This window comes from Pteronotus mesoamericanus, unplaced genomic scaffold (assembly GCF_021234165.1).
Source record: "Pteronotus mesoamericanus isolate MK-2021 breed Mesoamerican mustached bat unplaced genomic scaffold, CSHL_Meso_final contig_78, whole genome shotgun sequence".
NCBI classification, from domain to species: Eukaryota; Metazoa; Chordata; class Mammalia; order Chiroptera; family Mormoopidae; genus Pteronotus; species Pteronotus mesoamericanus.
In genome coordinates, this window is record NW_026555258.1 from 6,355,721 (window position 1) to 6,372,753 (window position 17,033).

At 55.9% G+C, this 17,033-nt stretch overlaps 3 protein-coding genes across 4 annotated transcripts in view; 1 reads left to right on the plus strand and 2 right to left on the minus strand.

Annotated features, from left to right (window-relative positions):
- The first annotated feature begins 261 nt into the window (after window positions 1-261).
- PTRH1 (peptidyl-tRNA hydrolase 1 homolog) lies at window positions 262-1,924 on the plus strand. The gene is made up of 5 exons (XM_054584873.1): window positions 262-372; window positions 743-962; window positions 1,217-1,316; window positions 1,493-1,538; window positions 1,636-1,924. Exons 1-5 carry the CDS (start codon window positions 277-279, stop codon window positions 1,816-1,818), a joined length of 645 nt encoding a protein of 214 aa, XP_054440848.1. The 5' UTR covers window positions 262-276; the 3' UTR covers window positions 1,819-1,924.
- An 86-nt stretch (window positions 1,925-2,010) lies between these two features.
- Window positions 2,011-7,503, minus strand: CFAP157 (cilia and flagella associated protein 157). Its single transcript, XM_054584872.1, has 9 exons — window positions 7,340-7,503; window positions 5,630-5,901; window positions 4,853-5,006; window positions 4,150-4,417; window positions 3,656-3,786; window positions 3,274-3,424; window positions 2,741-2,886; window positions 2,393-2,579; window positions 2,011-2,088 (listed from the first exon to the last, which is right to left on the minus strand). The coding sequence occupies exons 1-9, from the start codon at window positions 7,501-7,503 to the stop codon at window positions 2,017-2,019; spliced, it is 1,545 nt and encodes a 514-aa protein (XP_054440847.1). The 3' UTR covers window positions 2,011-2,016.
- A 4,556-nt stretch (window positions 7,504-12,059) lies between these two features.
- The window catches only part of STXBP1 (syntaxin binding protein 1), a 62,132-nt gene continuing 57,158 nt past the window's right edge, over window positions 12,060-17,033 (minus strand). For both annotated transcript variants that reach the window (XM_054584346.1, XM_054584345.1), the window contains one exon: window positions 12,060-13,996. In XM_054584346.1, the coding sequence (XP_054440321.1) occupies window positions 13,914-13,996 (83 nt within the window). In that variant the 3' untranslated portion in view covers window positions 12,060-13,913. The remainder of the gene's footprint in view (window positions 13,997-17,033) is intronic.

Here is a 17,033-nt window from a genome sequence, read left to right on the forward strand (position 1 = left end):
AGTTTCCACAGAGAGGCAGGACCACAGCGCGGGCCATAACAGGGCTAACTCCTCCCAGTCCAGGGGTAAAGCGAGGGTTCTGCAAGTCCCACAACAAACCCCATCCCGACGCAGTGACGCCCCGCCACGGAATGCGCGGGGGCGCCCCGCCACTTCCGCCCCTCAGGAGCTCGGCGGCTCCATGTCCCGCCCCGGATTGGACGCTTGGCGGCAGGTGGTGACCACGATTGGCCGATGGGTGGCGACGTCAGGGGTGGGGCCTTGAATAGGAGCAGCATGCCGCCGGCCGGCCTCTCGCGCGCCGGGCTGCGGCTGAGTTGGGGCATGAGCCGGTGGGTTTTGGAACCCCGACCCCCAGGGAAGCGGTGGCTGGTGAGTGGAATGAGGGTCGGCGACGTAGAGGCTCCCGGGGCCTAACTCCAGTTTTGCCACTGTCTCCCGGGCAAAGCCCCCCAATTCCTTGTCTCAGTTTTCGTATCTAGAAATGGGTCCGATACCCGACAGGGCTCCAAACTTCCAGGAATTCCGCTCCTGCACCGTGGCTCTCTGCGTGCGCAGCTCGCGGGGCGCCAGTTTCCACCCAGCCTTCTGGAGTCTCCAGGGTTTCCGGGACTCCTCTTCACGACCCTTCCCCACCCCGTTCCTGCTTTCCATTACTCTTCTGCTTTGGGTCCCAGGGGGCATTGTAAGATAAAGGGCGGCGAGAGTTGTCGGGACTCAGTGTTCCCCGTGTCGCCCGCAGGTGGCTGGCCTGGGCAACCCTGGACTGCCCGGCACGCGGCACAGCGTGGGTATGGCGGTGCTGGGGCAACTGGCGCGGCGGCTGGGGGTGGCTGAGAGCTGGGCCCGCGACCGTCGCTGCGCCGCCGACCTCGCCCTGGCCTCACTTGGGGATGCCCAGCTGGTCCTGCTTAGGCCACGGCGTCTCATGAATGTCAACGGGCGTAGCGTGGCCCAGGCTGGTGAGTTGGGGGCATCGCGGGTGGGCTGGTTGGGAGGGCGTAGGGGCCAGAGGGGATTCTGGGATGCGGCTGGCGGCTTCACCTCCAGGTGTTGAGTTCCCGCGGCCGCATGGCCTTGGGTATTGTGGGAGAGTCAGTTTTTTTTAAATGTGAAGTGGGGTCAATTGCGGCCCCTCCATATGGGAGCTGTGAGTTGGGAAGGCGCCCTCTGGGCAGATCAGCAGTGACCGGGGCCACCCTTTCCCTGTGCCAAGCGGAGCTGTTTGGGCTGACTGCTGAGGAGGTCTACCTGGTGCACGACGAGCTGGACAAGCCCCTGGGGAAGCTGGCTCTGAAGCTCGGGGGAAGCGCCAGGTGAGCCCTGAGCCAGTCTGGCTGGGATGGGGAAGTTGGCCTCCCAGCTGGAGTGGGGTAGGGGTACTGAGCCCAGCCTGGGCAGGGGATGCGGAGCTCTGACCCCATTCTGGGCTGGGAAGGGTGCAGGGTGCTGACCCAGGGAAGCACTGACTGCCCCTCCCATATCCTTGAAGGGGCCACAATGGAGTTCGTTCCTGCATTAGCTGCCTCAACTCCAACGTGAGTCCACCCCTCCGTCCTGCTGTGGGTTGGGTGGTTCGGCATGGGGCCCCAACGCTCCTCACCAACGCTGCCTGAGCCCCTCTGCTCTCTGCAGGCAATGCCACGGCTGCGGGTGGGCATCGGGCGCCCCGTGCACCCTAACGCGGTGCAGGCGCACGTGCTTGGCTGCTTCTCCCCCTCGGAGCAGGAGCTGCTGCCCCCATTGCTGGAGCGCGCTGCAGACCTGCTCCTGGACCACATCCGCCAGCGAAGCCAGGGGCCCTTGGCAGGCACCTGATGCCGCTGGACGCAGCTGCCGGCCCGACTGCCATGCCCACACTCCCAGCCACGTCCACAGAGGTGCCACGCCAACTTGTGGTATCTATTTTTTATATAACTCGTTCTCTGGGCTGCTCCAGGCCTTCTGTGGATTAAAGGGGGAGTGTGGCCGGATGTGTCCATTTTGGGGGTAGGGAGTTGGTCTTCTTTCTGTGTTTTACTTAGAAAGTAGGGGGACTTCAGGAAGACTAAACTTTTTGAACGTTTTTGGAGAATCAGCCGTGTGGACCTGCAAGATTAAAGATGCCTGCTTGGAAGCTGCTCGGGGGTCCTACCCTTCCCTGCCTGTGGAGGAGGGAGGAAGGAGGGGCCAAGGGGCCCAGCAGGCCCACCTCCCAGGGCTGTGTGGGCATGCCTTAGCCCCCAGAGGCTTTGCCACACCTTTCCTTGGCCCATTTCACAGATGGAGAAATGGTGGCTTAGAGAGGGGTGGCCACGTCTGCAAGGCCACACAGCTGCAGTGTGGCTGAGCTGTGACCTGCACCCAGGGCTGGCTGCCACCTGGCTGTCATTGGGGCCCCAGGCAGGCTCACCGCAGCGATGCTGTGTGTGTGGGATGTTCTCACACGGGTGGCACGTGAGAGCAGCCTGAGGTCCTCAGGGTTGGGTGGGATGTGGGCCCGCCGAGGCACCAGGCCCAGGTCCCCCAGCTGGTAGGGTGTGATGCTGGACAGCTGCTGCTGCAGGGACACGGCCTTGGGCAGCTGGGTGCTGGACTGGCTGCGGGGGGGGGCGGGGATCGTGTCATCACCGCCATTTCATAGATGAGGAAGCTGAGGTTCAGAAAGGCTTCGGGGAGCTCGGATTCTGGCCCGGGGTCACTGAGGACAGCCCTTGGACCAGTCCTGTAGCTGCTTCTGAGGTCACCCAAGGTCACTCACCTCTCCTTCGGGCCACGGGACTGGCTTTCCATCTGGGACCTTAGGACAATGGCTGAGCTGAGCATGGCCAGTAGCTGCTGTAGCATCTCCCTGCGCTGCAGGTGGAACGCTATGTCAAAGTTGCCGTCCTCTTCCTCTGGTTGCACCTGCCGGTAGGGGTCAGGGTGGGCCATGGGGGTTGGGGTGGGGCTGTGGGGGTCAGACCCACAGTGGCCCCAACACCCACCTCTGGTAACTCCAACCCCAGTGCCTGTTTTTGCAGTGTTCCCTGGCTGTGGTGGGCTACCCATTCTCCAAATGGGAAGACAGAGGCCTTCCAGGGACTCTGAGAAGGACTCCATTCAGTCCCTTTAAGACCTGGAAGGGATCTTGGAATTGCAGAATCAGAATGTGCCAGGAGTCTCTCAGGGGAACGTTGGGGCCTCGGGCCTCTGCCCTGGCCAGGGCTTCTCCGCGTGGCCCAGTTATCGCTGAGCATTTCCTGTCTTTGCCTCACTGCCCCCACCCCCAACTTGCACCCACTTCTCACTCACCTGCAGAATGTCCTGTAGGAAGGCCATGGCCTGGCCCAGGGCTGTCTCCAGGCTGGCCCGGACCTTCCGCTCTTTGGTCAGCTCCCGCTGCAGCCGCTGCACCTCTGCCTGCTGCCGGTCCAGCTGCAGGTTCAGCTGCTCTCTCTGGCTCCTGGTGCCAGACGAGTCAGTCACCTCCTGGTTCCAGAGCGATGGGCCCTGCCATTGCTATTTAGCCCACAGGGACCCCCCAACATCCAGCCCCAGGCCTTGGCCTGTTTGACAGAGGAAGCCTCGAGGCCCCTCTAGAGAGGGGAAGTCGCTGGCCTGTGTCACGTGGCTGTGAAGAGATGGGCTCCCCCACCCCACCCGCTCCTACCGCTCACCCCTCTGCAGACCCCACCTCAGTGCCTCCTTGGCCTTCTGCAGCTGCAGGAGGTTCTGCTCCTGTTGGCTCAGCAGGAGGTGCAGCTGCTCAGCCTCCTCTAGGCCCTGCTGCTGTTCGCGGCACCTCTCCATCAGCGCGAGGATGACCTGTGGGTGCGGACAGGTGGCCATGCCCTGGGCCCACTGCGGGCCCCCAGCCAGCCCCGCTCCCCCAACTCCGGACTCAGCCAGGGCTCAGCCCATGGTACAGAGGGGCCACACCTCTGCACAGCAGCCGGGCAGAGCCCGCAGCTCTCCGGGGGTGGGTTCCACTTCAACAAGTTACGGGGCTTTAAACCAAGGAGAGGAAAACCGGAGCTGGGGCCAGCCACGGAGCCCCCTCCAGGAGGGCCGTCCCCACACAGCACGGCATGCCACCTCCCTCGTGACTTGGCTCCAGGGCAGGGCCCGCAGGGCTCCCTCCTGCCTTAGGTGCCAAACGCCCCGTGACGGGGGGCCCGGCAGGCACACCTGCTGGTGGCTCCTGCTGTGCGTGGCCATCATCTTCGTGTTGTCCTCCAGCAGCTCCAGCTGCTTGCACAGCTTGTCCTGGGCGCCCTTGAGTCGGGCGTTCTCGTGCAGTAGCCTCATGCCGTGCTCGGAGACCTTGGACAGCTGCAGGGTCACAGTGTTGTTCTCCAGAATGGCCCGCTTTGTCGTGTCCCACATCTGGTTGGTGGCCACCTTGCGGAACTCCGTGGCCACCAGGGTCAAACGCTGAATGATTTCCTTCTTCACTCTAGTCAGCGTGGGTGGGCGTGAAGGGGGTCAGGCAGCCCCTGCCGATGTGGGGTTCCCAGAGTGCTTCTCGCCACCCTGCTCCTCCCTCCAGGAGGGGCGGGCTGTGGGCAAGAGCCTTCTCATTGTAGACCCTCAGTACCTTTGGAATTGTTAACCAAATCAGTGTATTACTTGTGAAATAAATATGACTTAAGTCACAAAACGTGGCAAAAGGACATTCAGTGGTTCTCTAACGCCAGCATGAGGATTGGAGCTGGAGAGCTTGGTGATTTTCTGCTACCCTCCATAAACCAGTCAGGATTCCGAGGGATGCAGGGCGGGGAGTCGATGCGCCAGTGCAGTCCCCCCAGTTAGGAGCCGAGGCAAACAGAGGTCTGAGCATGGGGCTGTGCCTGGCCCCTCTGATAGAGGCTTGAGCACCCGGCCTGCCCACCTGTCCTTGTCCAGCACCGACTTCTTCTCCAGGCTGTACAGGTAATCCTTGTAGTCTTTCTCCTGCCTCTCCAGCTGGTCCTCCAGCGATGTGAACTTGTCCGTGAGCTCCTCTTTCTGCAGCCGGAACTCCTCCAGGGCTGCCAGCTTCCCCGCTGCCCCGCCGCAGGGCACAGGCCTGGTGAGGGGCTGCCTGGGAGGGCAGGTCCCCCGTGCAGCGAGGGCCTGGAGCCATGCTCCGGCCCCTCCTCTTGCCAGCCCTGTGGCTTCCGGTGCAGTGGGGCTGGGCCCTGCCCATTGTATCGCAGTAGCCTGGAACGTGCTTCGTTCCCCTCCACTAATGTTGGTAAGACTTGCTCAGGGTCTACTTCCTGCACATTCACCACTCCCCTCATGAAAACAATAGTGACAACAGCTATTCCATTTGAACACCTCCTTGGCCACTTATGCTGTCATTAAGCCTCAAAACAACCCTTGCCCTCTGGGTGACCTTGGCCAAGACACTTCCCCTTCTTAAGGTGCTCCCTTACCTACAAATGGGGGAGATAGTACTTCCCATCTTGTAGGATTGCTGGGACAATTATGGAAGATAATGTGTTAAAAGCAGCACATAGCTGTTATTCGAGGTAGGTGTATTATTCCCGTTTCCCAGGTGGGAGAACAGGCAGAGAGGAGGGCTTGCCCAGGGCCACAGGGACCGTGGTGGAGCTAGGATGAGCCCAAAGAGCCAGGGCCTCGGGTTCCCTGCCTCTGTGGCGTGTGCCCCCAGGCCCCTCACCAATGATGATGTTCTCCATGGTGAGCTGGTCCTTGGTCTCCTGGAACTCGTGGCGCACCTGGGCCAGCTGTGCCTCGAAGGCATCCTTCTCTATCTCCTTGGCCAGCTGCAGGCTTTGGAGCTGCTCATTGAGGTCGGTGATCTCATCCACCCGCTGGTTGAGCGTGCGCTTGAGGAAGGCCACGATCTCCTTTTTGTTGTTGGCCAGCTGCTCAAACTCCTGGCGGAACAGCTTCTCCTGCACCGCCAGCTCATCCCACTTCCGCTGGTACCTGGGTTGAGGGCGGGGCAGAGCTCCAGGGGCTGGGCAGGCCAGGCCCCTGCAGCTGGCCACCCTCTGCAGGACCCTCCCACGGAGAGGCACTGGAGGTTCCTCCGGGTTGGAACCCAGCCTTGTCTGTCCTGATCTGCGCTCCTGACCACAGCTGGTGTTTTCTCAGTGCTTTAAGTTCATTGCATCATTAGAATGTAAGTTTCCTGAGGGCAAAGCCGTTGTGTTCACAGCTGTGTCCCCCACACCTAGGACAGTGCCTGGTACATAGTAGGTACTCAGTGTGTGTGTGTTCAATTCTCATAACAATTCATAAAGAAGTAGGTACTATGATGATTATATCCATTTTACAGCTGAGGAAACGGAGGCTTAGAGAGAGAAAGAAACTCCTAGTTAGTAAGTGGCAAAACCAGAACATGAACTGCAGTCTGACCCGAAAGCTGAGGTTCTACCGCAAAGGTTACTGCTGCAGTCGGCCCGGTCTGCGCCCTCCCTAACACTCTGCACTTTGCCGTCCCAAGGCTTTGCACCTGCTGGCTTCCTTACCCTCATCCACTGAGTGTGACCTCCTCAGTGGAGTCCCCAGCCCCTTGGCCCTGAGCCGTATTTGTGACCCTCTCTTTGGTGCCCTTCAGTAGGTTGGACCTTGTCCCGCTGGGCAGTCAAGAACTGATGTGTCTTCCCGACTTGGCAGAGCCCTGACCTCCTTCACCGTTGCATTCTCAGGGCTTGGCAAACAGTGAACACCCAGTAACTGCCTCCCAAATGCATTTTCCCCCAATACATTCAACCTGGGGTCTTAGCTTGAAGGAAGCTCATGAATTAAGAGTATCACATAATTGATTTATTGGTTTCCAATGGAATCATTGGTAGGAGAGGTTACTTGGAAAGATGTTTTACTTCACCATTTACCCAGCCAACATCTTTTGAACGGCTACTGCATACAAGGCTGTGCAGGTACAAAGCAGAATGACCTGCTTCGTGGCACAAGGAAGCAGCCTGGTGCAGAGAAGTCGGGGTCAGGGCTCCCATTTGGGCGCCTTTTCCTCTTGAAGGTGACTTCCCCTCCCTGAGCCCCAGTAACTCCACCTGAACCATGGGGATGATGTCAAGATCTCTCTCGTGGCTCTGTGTCAAGGACAGGGGACCCACCTGGGGCACATGAAGGACTCAACATGAGCTGCATCTGCAGCATGTGGGCAAGAAACGCTGCCGAGGCATCGCCCAAGGGGCTTGCTTGTCTCTCAAGCACCACCTTGAGACTTAGCTAGTGCATTGTAACTGGGAGGAAACTTAGTTTGAAAACAAGAGAAATGGGCAAGTGAACGTGCCTTGGCAGAGTTAGAGAAACCCCATCCATGGCCCAGCCTGCCCACAGGCCAGCTCTGGACGGAGCTTCTGACGCAGAGGACCAGCCTCCTGCCCGCCTGCCCACCCACCGAGCCAGCCTGTCCTCCAGGTCTCGGATCTGGATGTGGTAGAATTCCCGCAGCTCCTCGGCTGAAGTCACGTCTGTGGCCACATCGGGATCCTTCTTGCCCCCTTTCTTCTTCTTAACCTCAGGCTCCTTGGCCCCCTTGTTTGCCTTCTTTTTCGGAGCCATGGCTGGTGGCCACCGCTACTCCTGGGCTCCTTTAAAAGGCCAGGCGGTTGCTAAGGAAGTTGATCTCATACATAGCAACAAACTGAGGGAGTGAGGCAAGTCTTAAAGGGGCCCTGCCCTCTTCCTGGCCGGGCTGGCATGCTCCACCTCCAAGGTTGACAGCATGTCCTTAGCGGCCCTAGGGTGCATCCGAGATCAGGACGCCAGGCTCTCAGGTCACTTTTTTGGTCTCTGGGAGACCCCTTTCCCCCCAAGTGGTGGTAAGTGATGTGGGAACAATACAGCGGGTCAGCCCTAGAAGTCACTACCCCGCCCCCCTGTGCCTGAGCTCCTGGGGACCAGAAGGAGCTGGCCCCTCAACTCCAGGTCCAGGAGCCCTCAGCCCGGCTTAATTCTCCGTGATGCAGCTGCGCAGCATGGTTCTCTCGGTTCACCCAAGGCAGGGTGGGGAGGCAATATGGTAAGAAATAGATATTTATTTATTTTAAATGAATTTATCTGAGCCAAAGTGATGACGTGCTAGGGAGCAAGATCTCAAATGCTCAAAATAGACGTTTTATACAAGAGGCTCCCATACGGGGGTCCCAGGATGTCCCTGTCCAGAGGCTGGCTCGGTCTCCCACAGGCTCTGTAAAAGTGTTCACTTGCCCCGCACTGACCCTGGCAAACAAAGACCTGCTCTGTAGCTGTGGCCCGGGGTTGCAGCAATAGAGGAGCGACTCCCCCGACCCTAACCCCCCCGCTTGTGGTCCAGGCACTTCCTGGGACAGTGGCAGGTCCTCTTCCTCCTGGTTGTCCTAGGGCCCGGCACTCAGCAGGAGACAATGTAGTCTACCCTGGAAGTCTGATGGCTGGACAAGGGGGAGCTCAGCATTCCTTCAGCATTTGGGGTGGGTCTGAGCGGCTAGATCTTGTGAACAGCGGGATCCTTGCAGTGGGAGGGGACAGGGAGGGGCCGGAAGCAGAGAGGTGGATGTTTACTTTTGGCACTGAGGCAGGTCAGAGCAGTGGTTGGTTCAAAGTGGGCTCACATTTGTAGGCCCTGGACTGTGGACAGGGTGACACAGGCGCCGGGGGAGAGGAAGGCCTGACCCAGAGCCCGAGACTTGGGGCTGGCCCCCCAGCCAAAGCGATGTCCCACCTCCCAGCCCTCCAGCAGGATATTGCCGCCCCGCTGATGGGGGTGGAGGGCTAGCCCAGGCAAAGGGTCCCCACGGCAGCTGCTCTCCCTCCTCATGCCTCCTGGGTCTTGACCCTTTTACATGAGGCCCGTCTCAGCAAGGGGGTAGCTCTGAATCCCCAGCGCGATGGGCAGCACGGCCAGCAGCCCCTCAGGTTGCCAGGAGCCCACAGAGCGTGTCAGCTCTGGGACCTGGACTCCCTCCTGTGTTAGCAACAGGGCGGCTCCTGGGGGTCAGGGCGAGGTTTATAAACGCGGCTGCAGTCACGTGGCAAGAATGACCACCTGGACTTCCCGGCCAGCCTTCCAGGTGGTAGGGGTGGGGGAAGGGGGAGCTACAGGTTGAAAGGTACCTCTTTCTGGAGTTTGTGTGGAGAGTCTTCCCAAAGCCCCCTATTCTGGGGCCATGGGACATCATCACCTTCCCCAGTGACACCATCTCATTGCAGCTTCTCGAACTGTCTTCTGTGTCCCGCACCGGGGACTGGTGGAGGTGGCCCCAGGGCTGCTGGAGCTGCCAGACTCTGTGATTTGAGTCTTCTGAGAGGAGTCAGTGAAGTGTGCACCGTGGCTGGTAGGCTGGGGCACTGCTGCCTCTGGTAGGTACTGGAGGGAAGGAAGCCTAGGCCCGAGGCAGGCTGGGAGGCCGGGCATCCTTGAACATGCCTGGCGCTTTGCCTCTGTCTATGGAGCATGCAGCATGACAGAGATTCATTAATCCAGGGTGTGTGCATGTGTGTGTGCATGAGAGAGAGAGAGAGACAAAGAGAGAGAGAGAGAGAGAGAGAAACCACCTCCCAGTCTGTCTTGTTCGTGGCTAAACCCCAGAGCCTAGGATGAAAATTGGCACATAGTAGGTACTCAGTAAATATCTGCTTACTAAGACCATACATGGAGGAAATTCCCAAACAGCATAGTAAGGAGCTCGACCCACCCTCCCTTCAGCAAAACAACAATTTAACTGGTGAAGATTTTTTTTAAAAAAAGAAACAATGATTTAAAGTGTCTGGAAATTGTTTTGAGGGCATACAGGAAATGGGAAAGTATTCATTCAAGAAAATCTAAATCTCTACAAGAATGAAGGTGGTATTTGAGTGATGACCCACTCTCTCATTTGCTGTGGTATTTTATATATATACTCTCCATATATTTGTCCCCAGGTTTCTGGCACAGAACTCTTTAAAAATTTCCCCAAGTGTCTTTTGTTATTCATAACAAGCCCCTTTTGGATCATACTTGAATTTATGCTAATGAGGCAATTCCTGGGCTGGGGACAGCTTCGGGATAGGGGTTGCTCACCAGAAAGACCAAGTACATAACTAGAGGGTTAGAACTTCCAGCAGACCCTGCCCCTGCTCCACTCCCACCCTGGACCTCTGGGGAGACAGGAGCTGGAGGTTGGTTTCAATTATCAGCTGCCAGTGACTTATTCCACCATGCCTACCTAGTGAAACCTCCATAAAAACTCTGAATGTGGGAATTGGGGAGCTTCCAGGTTAGCGAACATCGAGCACATGCAGTAAGCTCAATGAACTCCAAGGTGAATAAACTCAGGGAGATTCATACCTAGACATGTCATAGTCAAACTGTAGACAAAGACAAAAGAATCTTGAAAGCAGCAACAAAGAAACTACTCATCACATGCAACGGCTCCTCAATAACATCAACAGCTGACCTCTCATGAGAAACCATGGAAGCCAGGGACAGTAGAACGAGAAAGTGCTGAAAGAAAAAACTGTCAACCAAGAATTCTGTATCCAGCAAAACTATCCTTCAGCTCAGCATCACCCTCCACAGGCATCACTCACAGGAGGGGACAAAGTTCCTCATCAAGGCCATGTGGATTTGAGCCAGGCTTGTCTGATGCCAAACTCTGTGCTCCTAGCCATTCTGCCCTTCTACCTCCCAGGAATGAGTGTCTGGCGCCACCAAAGTGGGAGTACAGGCCCCTCAGCACAGTCTGGCTGAGACCCCCAGCCTGGACCTGAGCTCTAGAAAGGAAAAGTGACTGGCTGCCGCTTACAAACCTGTCTTGGCTTAGTATTGCTCAGTTATGGATTCAGTGCCACCTGCTTTGGTTTATTTCAGAACCCCCACCCCTTCAAAGAATATTGATCACCACTGGAGACTTTCGGGAGGAATGACTTGCAGGTTCCATCTGAGCTGTGTAACTGGAGAGCCAGGACTTCTGTCAGCCAGGAGCATAACAAGGGCTAGCCTTGTTGGCCATCGGGTGGAGGGGAGGGGGCTGGAATGCGGAGAGGTGCCAGGGTTCCTAGGTCAAAGGATGTCAGAAGTAGTCAAGGAAAGAGACTAGCAAGCGACTGTTGTGGGCCTGGAGGGTACAGGTGGCCCTGGGATGAAGGAACAAACAGTATTCACTTTGCTTTACTGTGAGCTCAATGTAGAACAATTTACAATTTAAAAATTCTGATCTTGGATCTCATTCTAAGGCATTTTGGTTACCAGTGAAGCAACTCATGATATAAGACAATGAGTATCTGATGCACGTCAGGTGGAATGAGCTTCGTGAGTTACTGCATCCCTCTGAGCCCCATCTTCATCTGCAACATGGAAGGGACCTGCCCAACAGACAAGGTACATGAGGGGCCTGATGTGGAACAGCAACTCAGTAAGTGGTCACTGTCATCATTACCTCCCTTAAGGCAAGTCCTACTAGACAATAGCTGAGTTGTGGACATACAACTTCCACCGACTGGCCCTGACTTGTTAGATTTTGTAATGCTACAAAGGAGGTAAGGATTTGAATGAATGAGTGACTGGAGATAAAGAAAGAGTGCCTACAAAGCACCCCATTTCCCTGTGCCCAGTATTCTAGCAGGTACCCAGTGTGACCCAACCCTCACTTAATGGTCTACTGCCCAAGCTGGGCCAAGCCCATCACAGACAGCCTCTGAGACCAGCAGGACATGCACCAGCTTCTGGTCTGGAAGGAAGTTCATTAGGCTAGAGGGTGTGGCATCAGGAACAGAGGAGAGCAGTAACACTGATAAAGTGACTCATCGCATGCCCTAGATATACTGTCACCACATGCTTGAGTACGGAGCTCCTACAAAGGCAGGGCCCTGCAGGCTCTGAGATGGAGACATTCCACACAGGGAGGAACAGGGCGATGGAAGAACTACCTCATCTACAGGCCCTGCCCTGTTGCTGCCAGGGCCATGGCAAGCTGCACAGATTGTCCCCAAATGCAGACAGCTGTAGCTCTTAATGCAAGAAACGGTCACCTGGATCTAGAAGAGTCCAAGCCAGAGAGTGGGGTGGGCAGGATTCTCTGCTGTGAACCATTGCAAAAGCCTTTCTCCTTCCACTTCCCACAGCAAAACCAGTCCAGAGTCACCTTGGACACTGTGAGTGGGTGCTGATGTATTTATTTATTAGACTCGAGTGCTTTAGTACAGAACAGTACAGAGATGATAACATGTTTGTGCTTCAATACTTTCAAACACTGAGATTCTGATAATTTCAAGGTAAACAAGTTTCAAGACAGACTAGCTTTTTTAAAATATCCTTTTGATAAATTACTTTTATATAAATAACAAGGAAAGGAAAACCAACATGTTTGACAAACAAGGTCCTGAAGCATGAGCACTGTTGGTCAGGGGAGGGGACAAAAGAAGCAGTAACGGTAAGAAAACAACCAATGCAAGTGCCTACCAGTTCTGTCCTAAGGAAGTAAGATATCTGAAGCGGGAGAGGGGAGACAGACCTGAAAACTAATCTGAGTGCAAAGGGAGATAGATTTCAAAGCCCGGAGGAGAGAACACCACAATGCATGTATGGGGCGGCTGAGGAACATGTTCTGAAGGGAGAGCGGGGGCCGCATTGAACTAGCATACACCACGTTTGCAACGACATCACGAGACAGTAATATACACACGGTCTGCAGGAGTTAAAGGGTGGCAGGGGGCTGGACAGGGGACATTTTTGTGACTTCCACTGTCATTATATTTCATGACAACAGCAGCAGAACGAATGGCGCGCTCACTTGCGGAGAACAAGAGCTGCTGAGTCTTGAGGATGACGAGACATCCTGCCTGCGTTTGCTTCTTTAATTTTTGCATTAGAGCTAAGTTTTATACAGCTAAATTTTTATACAGAGAATAAAATGATCATTTGCTCTTACAAGCATGACACATGACCCCGCATTACAAAAAATAAAATATTAGGAAGTATCTCAAACTGAGGATAATCTGAGTGGGAAGAAGTCTGTACAGATCCAATGGGTTTTCTTCGGGCTGTTGGGGTCTGTGGGGATGGACTGTCTCTACAGGAAAGGGCCCCTGACCGGCTGCAGAGCCCGTGCTGTCCAGTCAGCTCCTGCCCCTTGAGCCCTCCCCAGGCTGGTCCCTCTAAGAAAGGGGGCCTCTGGTCAGAAGGATCAGGCCTAACCGCTTCTCCAAGAGATGAAGGTCCCCCGTGCGAGCTTGTGCCTCACTTCTCTGGGCACGGTGACTTAGACTGCAGAATGGCTCCCCTCAGGATCCCAGCGCTGGGGACACGGGCCAGGGAGGGTGCTGTGGCCAGCAGGACGCCAGCCGGCACGCAGCCTGACTTCCCGTGGACACCTGGACCCTGCCCACGGCACCAGCACCAGGGTACAAGCCACGGGGGAAGGCCAACAGGGCCGTTCCAGCTCCAGCCTCCCGAGGTGCCACCTGATCTTCGCTGCCCAGCTAATGTGGGTGAGAGCAGGCCCCGAGGGGCGGGGGCTGGGGCGAGGGAACAGATCTATCCTCAGTGTGCAATACTCCCGGAACCGACATCTGAGTCCCAAAAGAACAGAAACCACCCAAGACAGGTTTTTAGAAACACCCAAGCGTCTACCTTCCCATACTCAGGCAATGTGCACGTGTCGCGCTGGGTTATGTACAAGGTCATGGAACCATAACTAATGGGGAGAAGGCGTCCATTCATCCTCTACAGTCCACAGCTTCTCCCGCAGTGTGCCCCTTACACATGGGCTTCTCTTTTTGGGGTGCATAAGAAGAGTGTCTTTTTAAAAAACACAATGCATTATTTTCTTTCATTTTAAACGAGAAGAGGGCATGATTAAACACAAGAACTCAGCGGCAACAGTGCCGGCCAGGGCGTGCAGAGCCGGGAGGAAGGGAGGAAGAGGGTCAGCAAAGTAACCTGGCGGACAGCAGCGGGGGCTGCGGAGCGCTGGGGGAGGAGGGGTCGCTTTTGGGAGGGGTGGCTTATTTTTTTAACTGCTTATTTCTTCATCTGTTTTATTCAGTTTCTTCAGCGTGTCCAGCAGTTTCTGTGGGGTGAGAATGTGCGTGGATCCTGGGGGAGGTAGAAAAGACAGTGAGCTCACCAGCTGTGGTTTTGAACACTTTCTCCTTCCCTGCTCCTCTGGATTCCCAGATGTGCTCCCATTTCCCACCCCCACCCTGGCCTTGGTTAGTGGAAGTAGGGAGGGGACTGAGGACCAGGGTTTGGGGTCAAGTCACCGTAGGCATGGGGGACATTTGGGGACCGCGGATAAACAAAACGCATCTTCTGGCTCAGGCAGGGTTCCCAGGCTGCACCAAGGGAGGAGCATGCCCCTTGCTCAGGGCTCAGCGCCATCTGCCAGGGGACAGGGCAGCTGCATTTGGAACACGAGGTGAAGCAGGAAGAGGAATCCATACCAGTTGGCAAGGGGAAAGGCTGGGAACAGGGCAGGGTTAGTTACGAGGAGCCTGCGTGTGGAAAGAATGGTGGTTGGTAGGGAGGAGGTCGGTGGGCAGAACACCCTGGGGGAGTCACTGACCTCTGGAGCCAGCTGGCTGGCACGGCCGTGGTGGGCGGGACCTCAGGTGTGAAAGGGAGAGGGCCAGGGTACCTGAGGCCTTACCTTGCAGAGACCGTGATTTGTAAGAGATTAGAAATGCTTGCAAAAATTTAAGCTAATGGAATTAGATATACTTCTACTGCAAAAATAAAAAAATAAAAATAAATGAAGTCCTTTTTCGTAAGGAGAGAGAGATCTAGTAAGTGCAGTAAAAAAAGATGCATGGACCGTGTGGTTCGGACATGGACTTACTCAAACAGAACAGAAGCGAGTCGTGTGTACGTATGCATGAGGCCTGCGCACATGCAGCAGCGGCTTCAAAGAAAGAGGTCCCGGTGGGAAAGAACTAAACAAAAGAGGTCCGTACTTGAAAATGTGCCTCCCTGGAGATGCGGGCAAGGGGATGGCCTTCATGGGAGGAGGGGAACAGAAACCTCGGGGTGCCAGGTTTCTACCCCGAGGGCTGGCCCTAAGGAGGCTTTGGCTAGCTCGTGGGGCGTGTTCCGCATACCAGGGTCCCTATGCCTTTGACCGCTACGTGCTCAGCTGGCCCGTGACTGCTGGGGCTGCAGGCCTTGGACCTTCCTGGTCAGTCCAAACCAGCAGAAAACTTGTAAAGCCTTCCCTAGCGTGAGGGGTTTCTTCCAACATTCCGTCCTCTGCGGTTCAAGCCCCAGCCACCTGCCACTGCTGAGTGGCTACTTCCAGCTGCCGAGCGTGGTGCCCACGCAGCAGGCCCCAGCCCCCGAGCTCTAGAACTGACTCAATATTCTGCACACCTGCAGCTCCTGCAAATGCGACATGGGTCAGCAGCATGTCCCTGGGTGTTCCTGGGATGCTCTTTTCCCCCAAAGTAAACCCATTTCTGTGACCTTACCCATCTTCCTACTGGGCCTAAAGAGAGTCAAAGGCTGTCTCCAGACGGGGAGGGAGGACATAAATGCTACCAAATTCTTAACAGTGAACCATTGTGAGAACGAGAGCCTTCTAATCAGAGGACAGCCTGTGTGTCTACTCCCTGAAAGACAGCCCTGGGCCTGGGGTGCAGGGGTTAGTTAGCTCAGGGCCTTCCCGGGCTGAGACAGCAGCAGCCCACGTGCCAAGGAAAAGCGCCCCTAACGCCCTCCTCCCTGGCCACCCACTGAGTTCCAGGAAACAAGACGTGGCAGACTTGATTTAGAGGAAACATTAAAAGGGGTCCGCCGATCAGGTGCTCATCCCAAAGTGCTCCCTATCCTTGCTCACTTGTAAATCCAGGATGTGGAGAAGGCCAAAAAGAGGTTAACAAATTCGTGCTCTAGAATTTCCTGACGTTATCTGATCACTGACCATCTGGTGTTTCCCAGTCATTGATGGAAAGAAGAAAACTTCCAGGACCAGGCGTACTGGGCGGTCAGCGAGGCCTCTGGACTCGGCACCAGGCACATTCCTGGGCTCTGTAAAGGGCCCAGAGCAGCTGGTATTAATCTGAACCATCTGAGAGCCAATTCTTGACACCCAGTCGTTTGTTTTGTTTTCATATCTTGGTCAGGCTGTTCACCACCGTAAATACTGCTGATGGCGCGAAGTGAGTTTAAACCGCATTCTGTAAACACTCTCACTTTGAACCCGCAGTGGCTGACCACGCTCGCCATCTAGGACAGCAGGCGGGCTCCACCGCTCTGAGGGCTGCTCTCTTTCTATGTAACCAGGAGAGTAAGAGGTGTGAAGGGTGATCTCCAAAAACAAAGTCGTCCAAAAGACTCAAAGTTGTGGGCCAGGCACAGCGTGGTCTGCTGGGACAGAAGGCGTTCTTTCTTCGATGACCGGTTTAGAAAACAGTGCTCCGGCCCACCCTGCAGCTACAGACGGCAGAAGGAAGCCCGGAGCAGTGGAGCACGTGCTGGTGGCACCGCCAGGCTTAGAAGCTATGCCACAGGTCTCAATTCTGGGCACCCCATGACCTCCTGCCCTGGGAGGGGATGGGCAAGTGAGTGCTCAAAGAGCAGCTGGGCAGTGGGTAGGCTCTGAATTCAGATTCCAATCCCAGTTCCACTGAAAAATGAGCTTGTCTGACTCCAATCCTGAATAAGGCAAAATACTCACTATAAAAAAACCAAACCTTCCTCCCCAGTGGTAGGTGCCACGCATGCAGTAGTTCCCGCCAGCCTTTCGTCCCTCTTCCATTGGCCCTGGCAGCCGCTGGACATCCCTAACAAACAAGCACTTTTAAAAACCACCCCTAGTGCAGAGGTGAAGATCTAATGAACAGACTTCATTTTTTAGACCATCTGAAGAGGCATGGCTGGCGGGGATCCTGGTGCGGCTGAGCGCTCTCTGCCCTGCAGCGATGCAAACCTGCTCCTTCTAACCCCGACTCTGGGAAGCGGCCTCAGCTGCAGGAGAAACAGTGTCACTCACTGGCGCCTGCCCGTTGGGGACACTGCCATTCACTGCTGAACACGAACACTCATATTCTCTTGACAGCTACAGTGCTGCAAACGCCAGTGTTTTGGGATGAACAACCCCTGCTCTCCAGCGTTCTGCAGGGTCCTAGTCTTCAGTCAC

Excerpts from the sequence above, each read along its gene's own strand:
- PTRH1 (XM_054584873.1), top strand. The coding sequence starts at position 277 with ATGCCGCCGGCCGGCCTCTCGCGCGCCGGGCTGCGGCTGAGTTGGGGC. Across the intron at positions 963-1,216 it reads GCGTAGCGTGGCCCAGGCTG|CGGAGCTGTTTGGGCTGACT; the intron begins GTGAGTTGGGGG and ends CCCTGTGCCAAG. Across the intron at positions 1,317-1,492 it reads AAGCTCGGGGGAAGCGCCAG|GGGCCACAATGGAGTTCGTT; the intron begins GTGAGCCCTGAG and ends ATATCCTTGAAG.
- CFAP157 (XM_054584872.1), bottom strand. The coding sequence starts at position 7,503 with ATGGCTCCGAAAAAGAAGGCAAACAAGGGGGCCAAGGAGCCTGAGGTT. Across the intron at positions 3,425-3,655 it reads AAGGCCAAGGAGGCACTGAG|GAGCCAGAGAGAGCAGCTGA; the intron begins GTGGGGTCTGCA and ends GTCTGGCACCAG. Across the intron at positions 2,887-3,273 it reads TCCTACAGGACATTCTGCAG|GTGCAACCAGAGGAAGAGGA; the intron begins GTGAGTGAGAAG and ends CCCTACCGGCAG.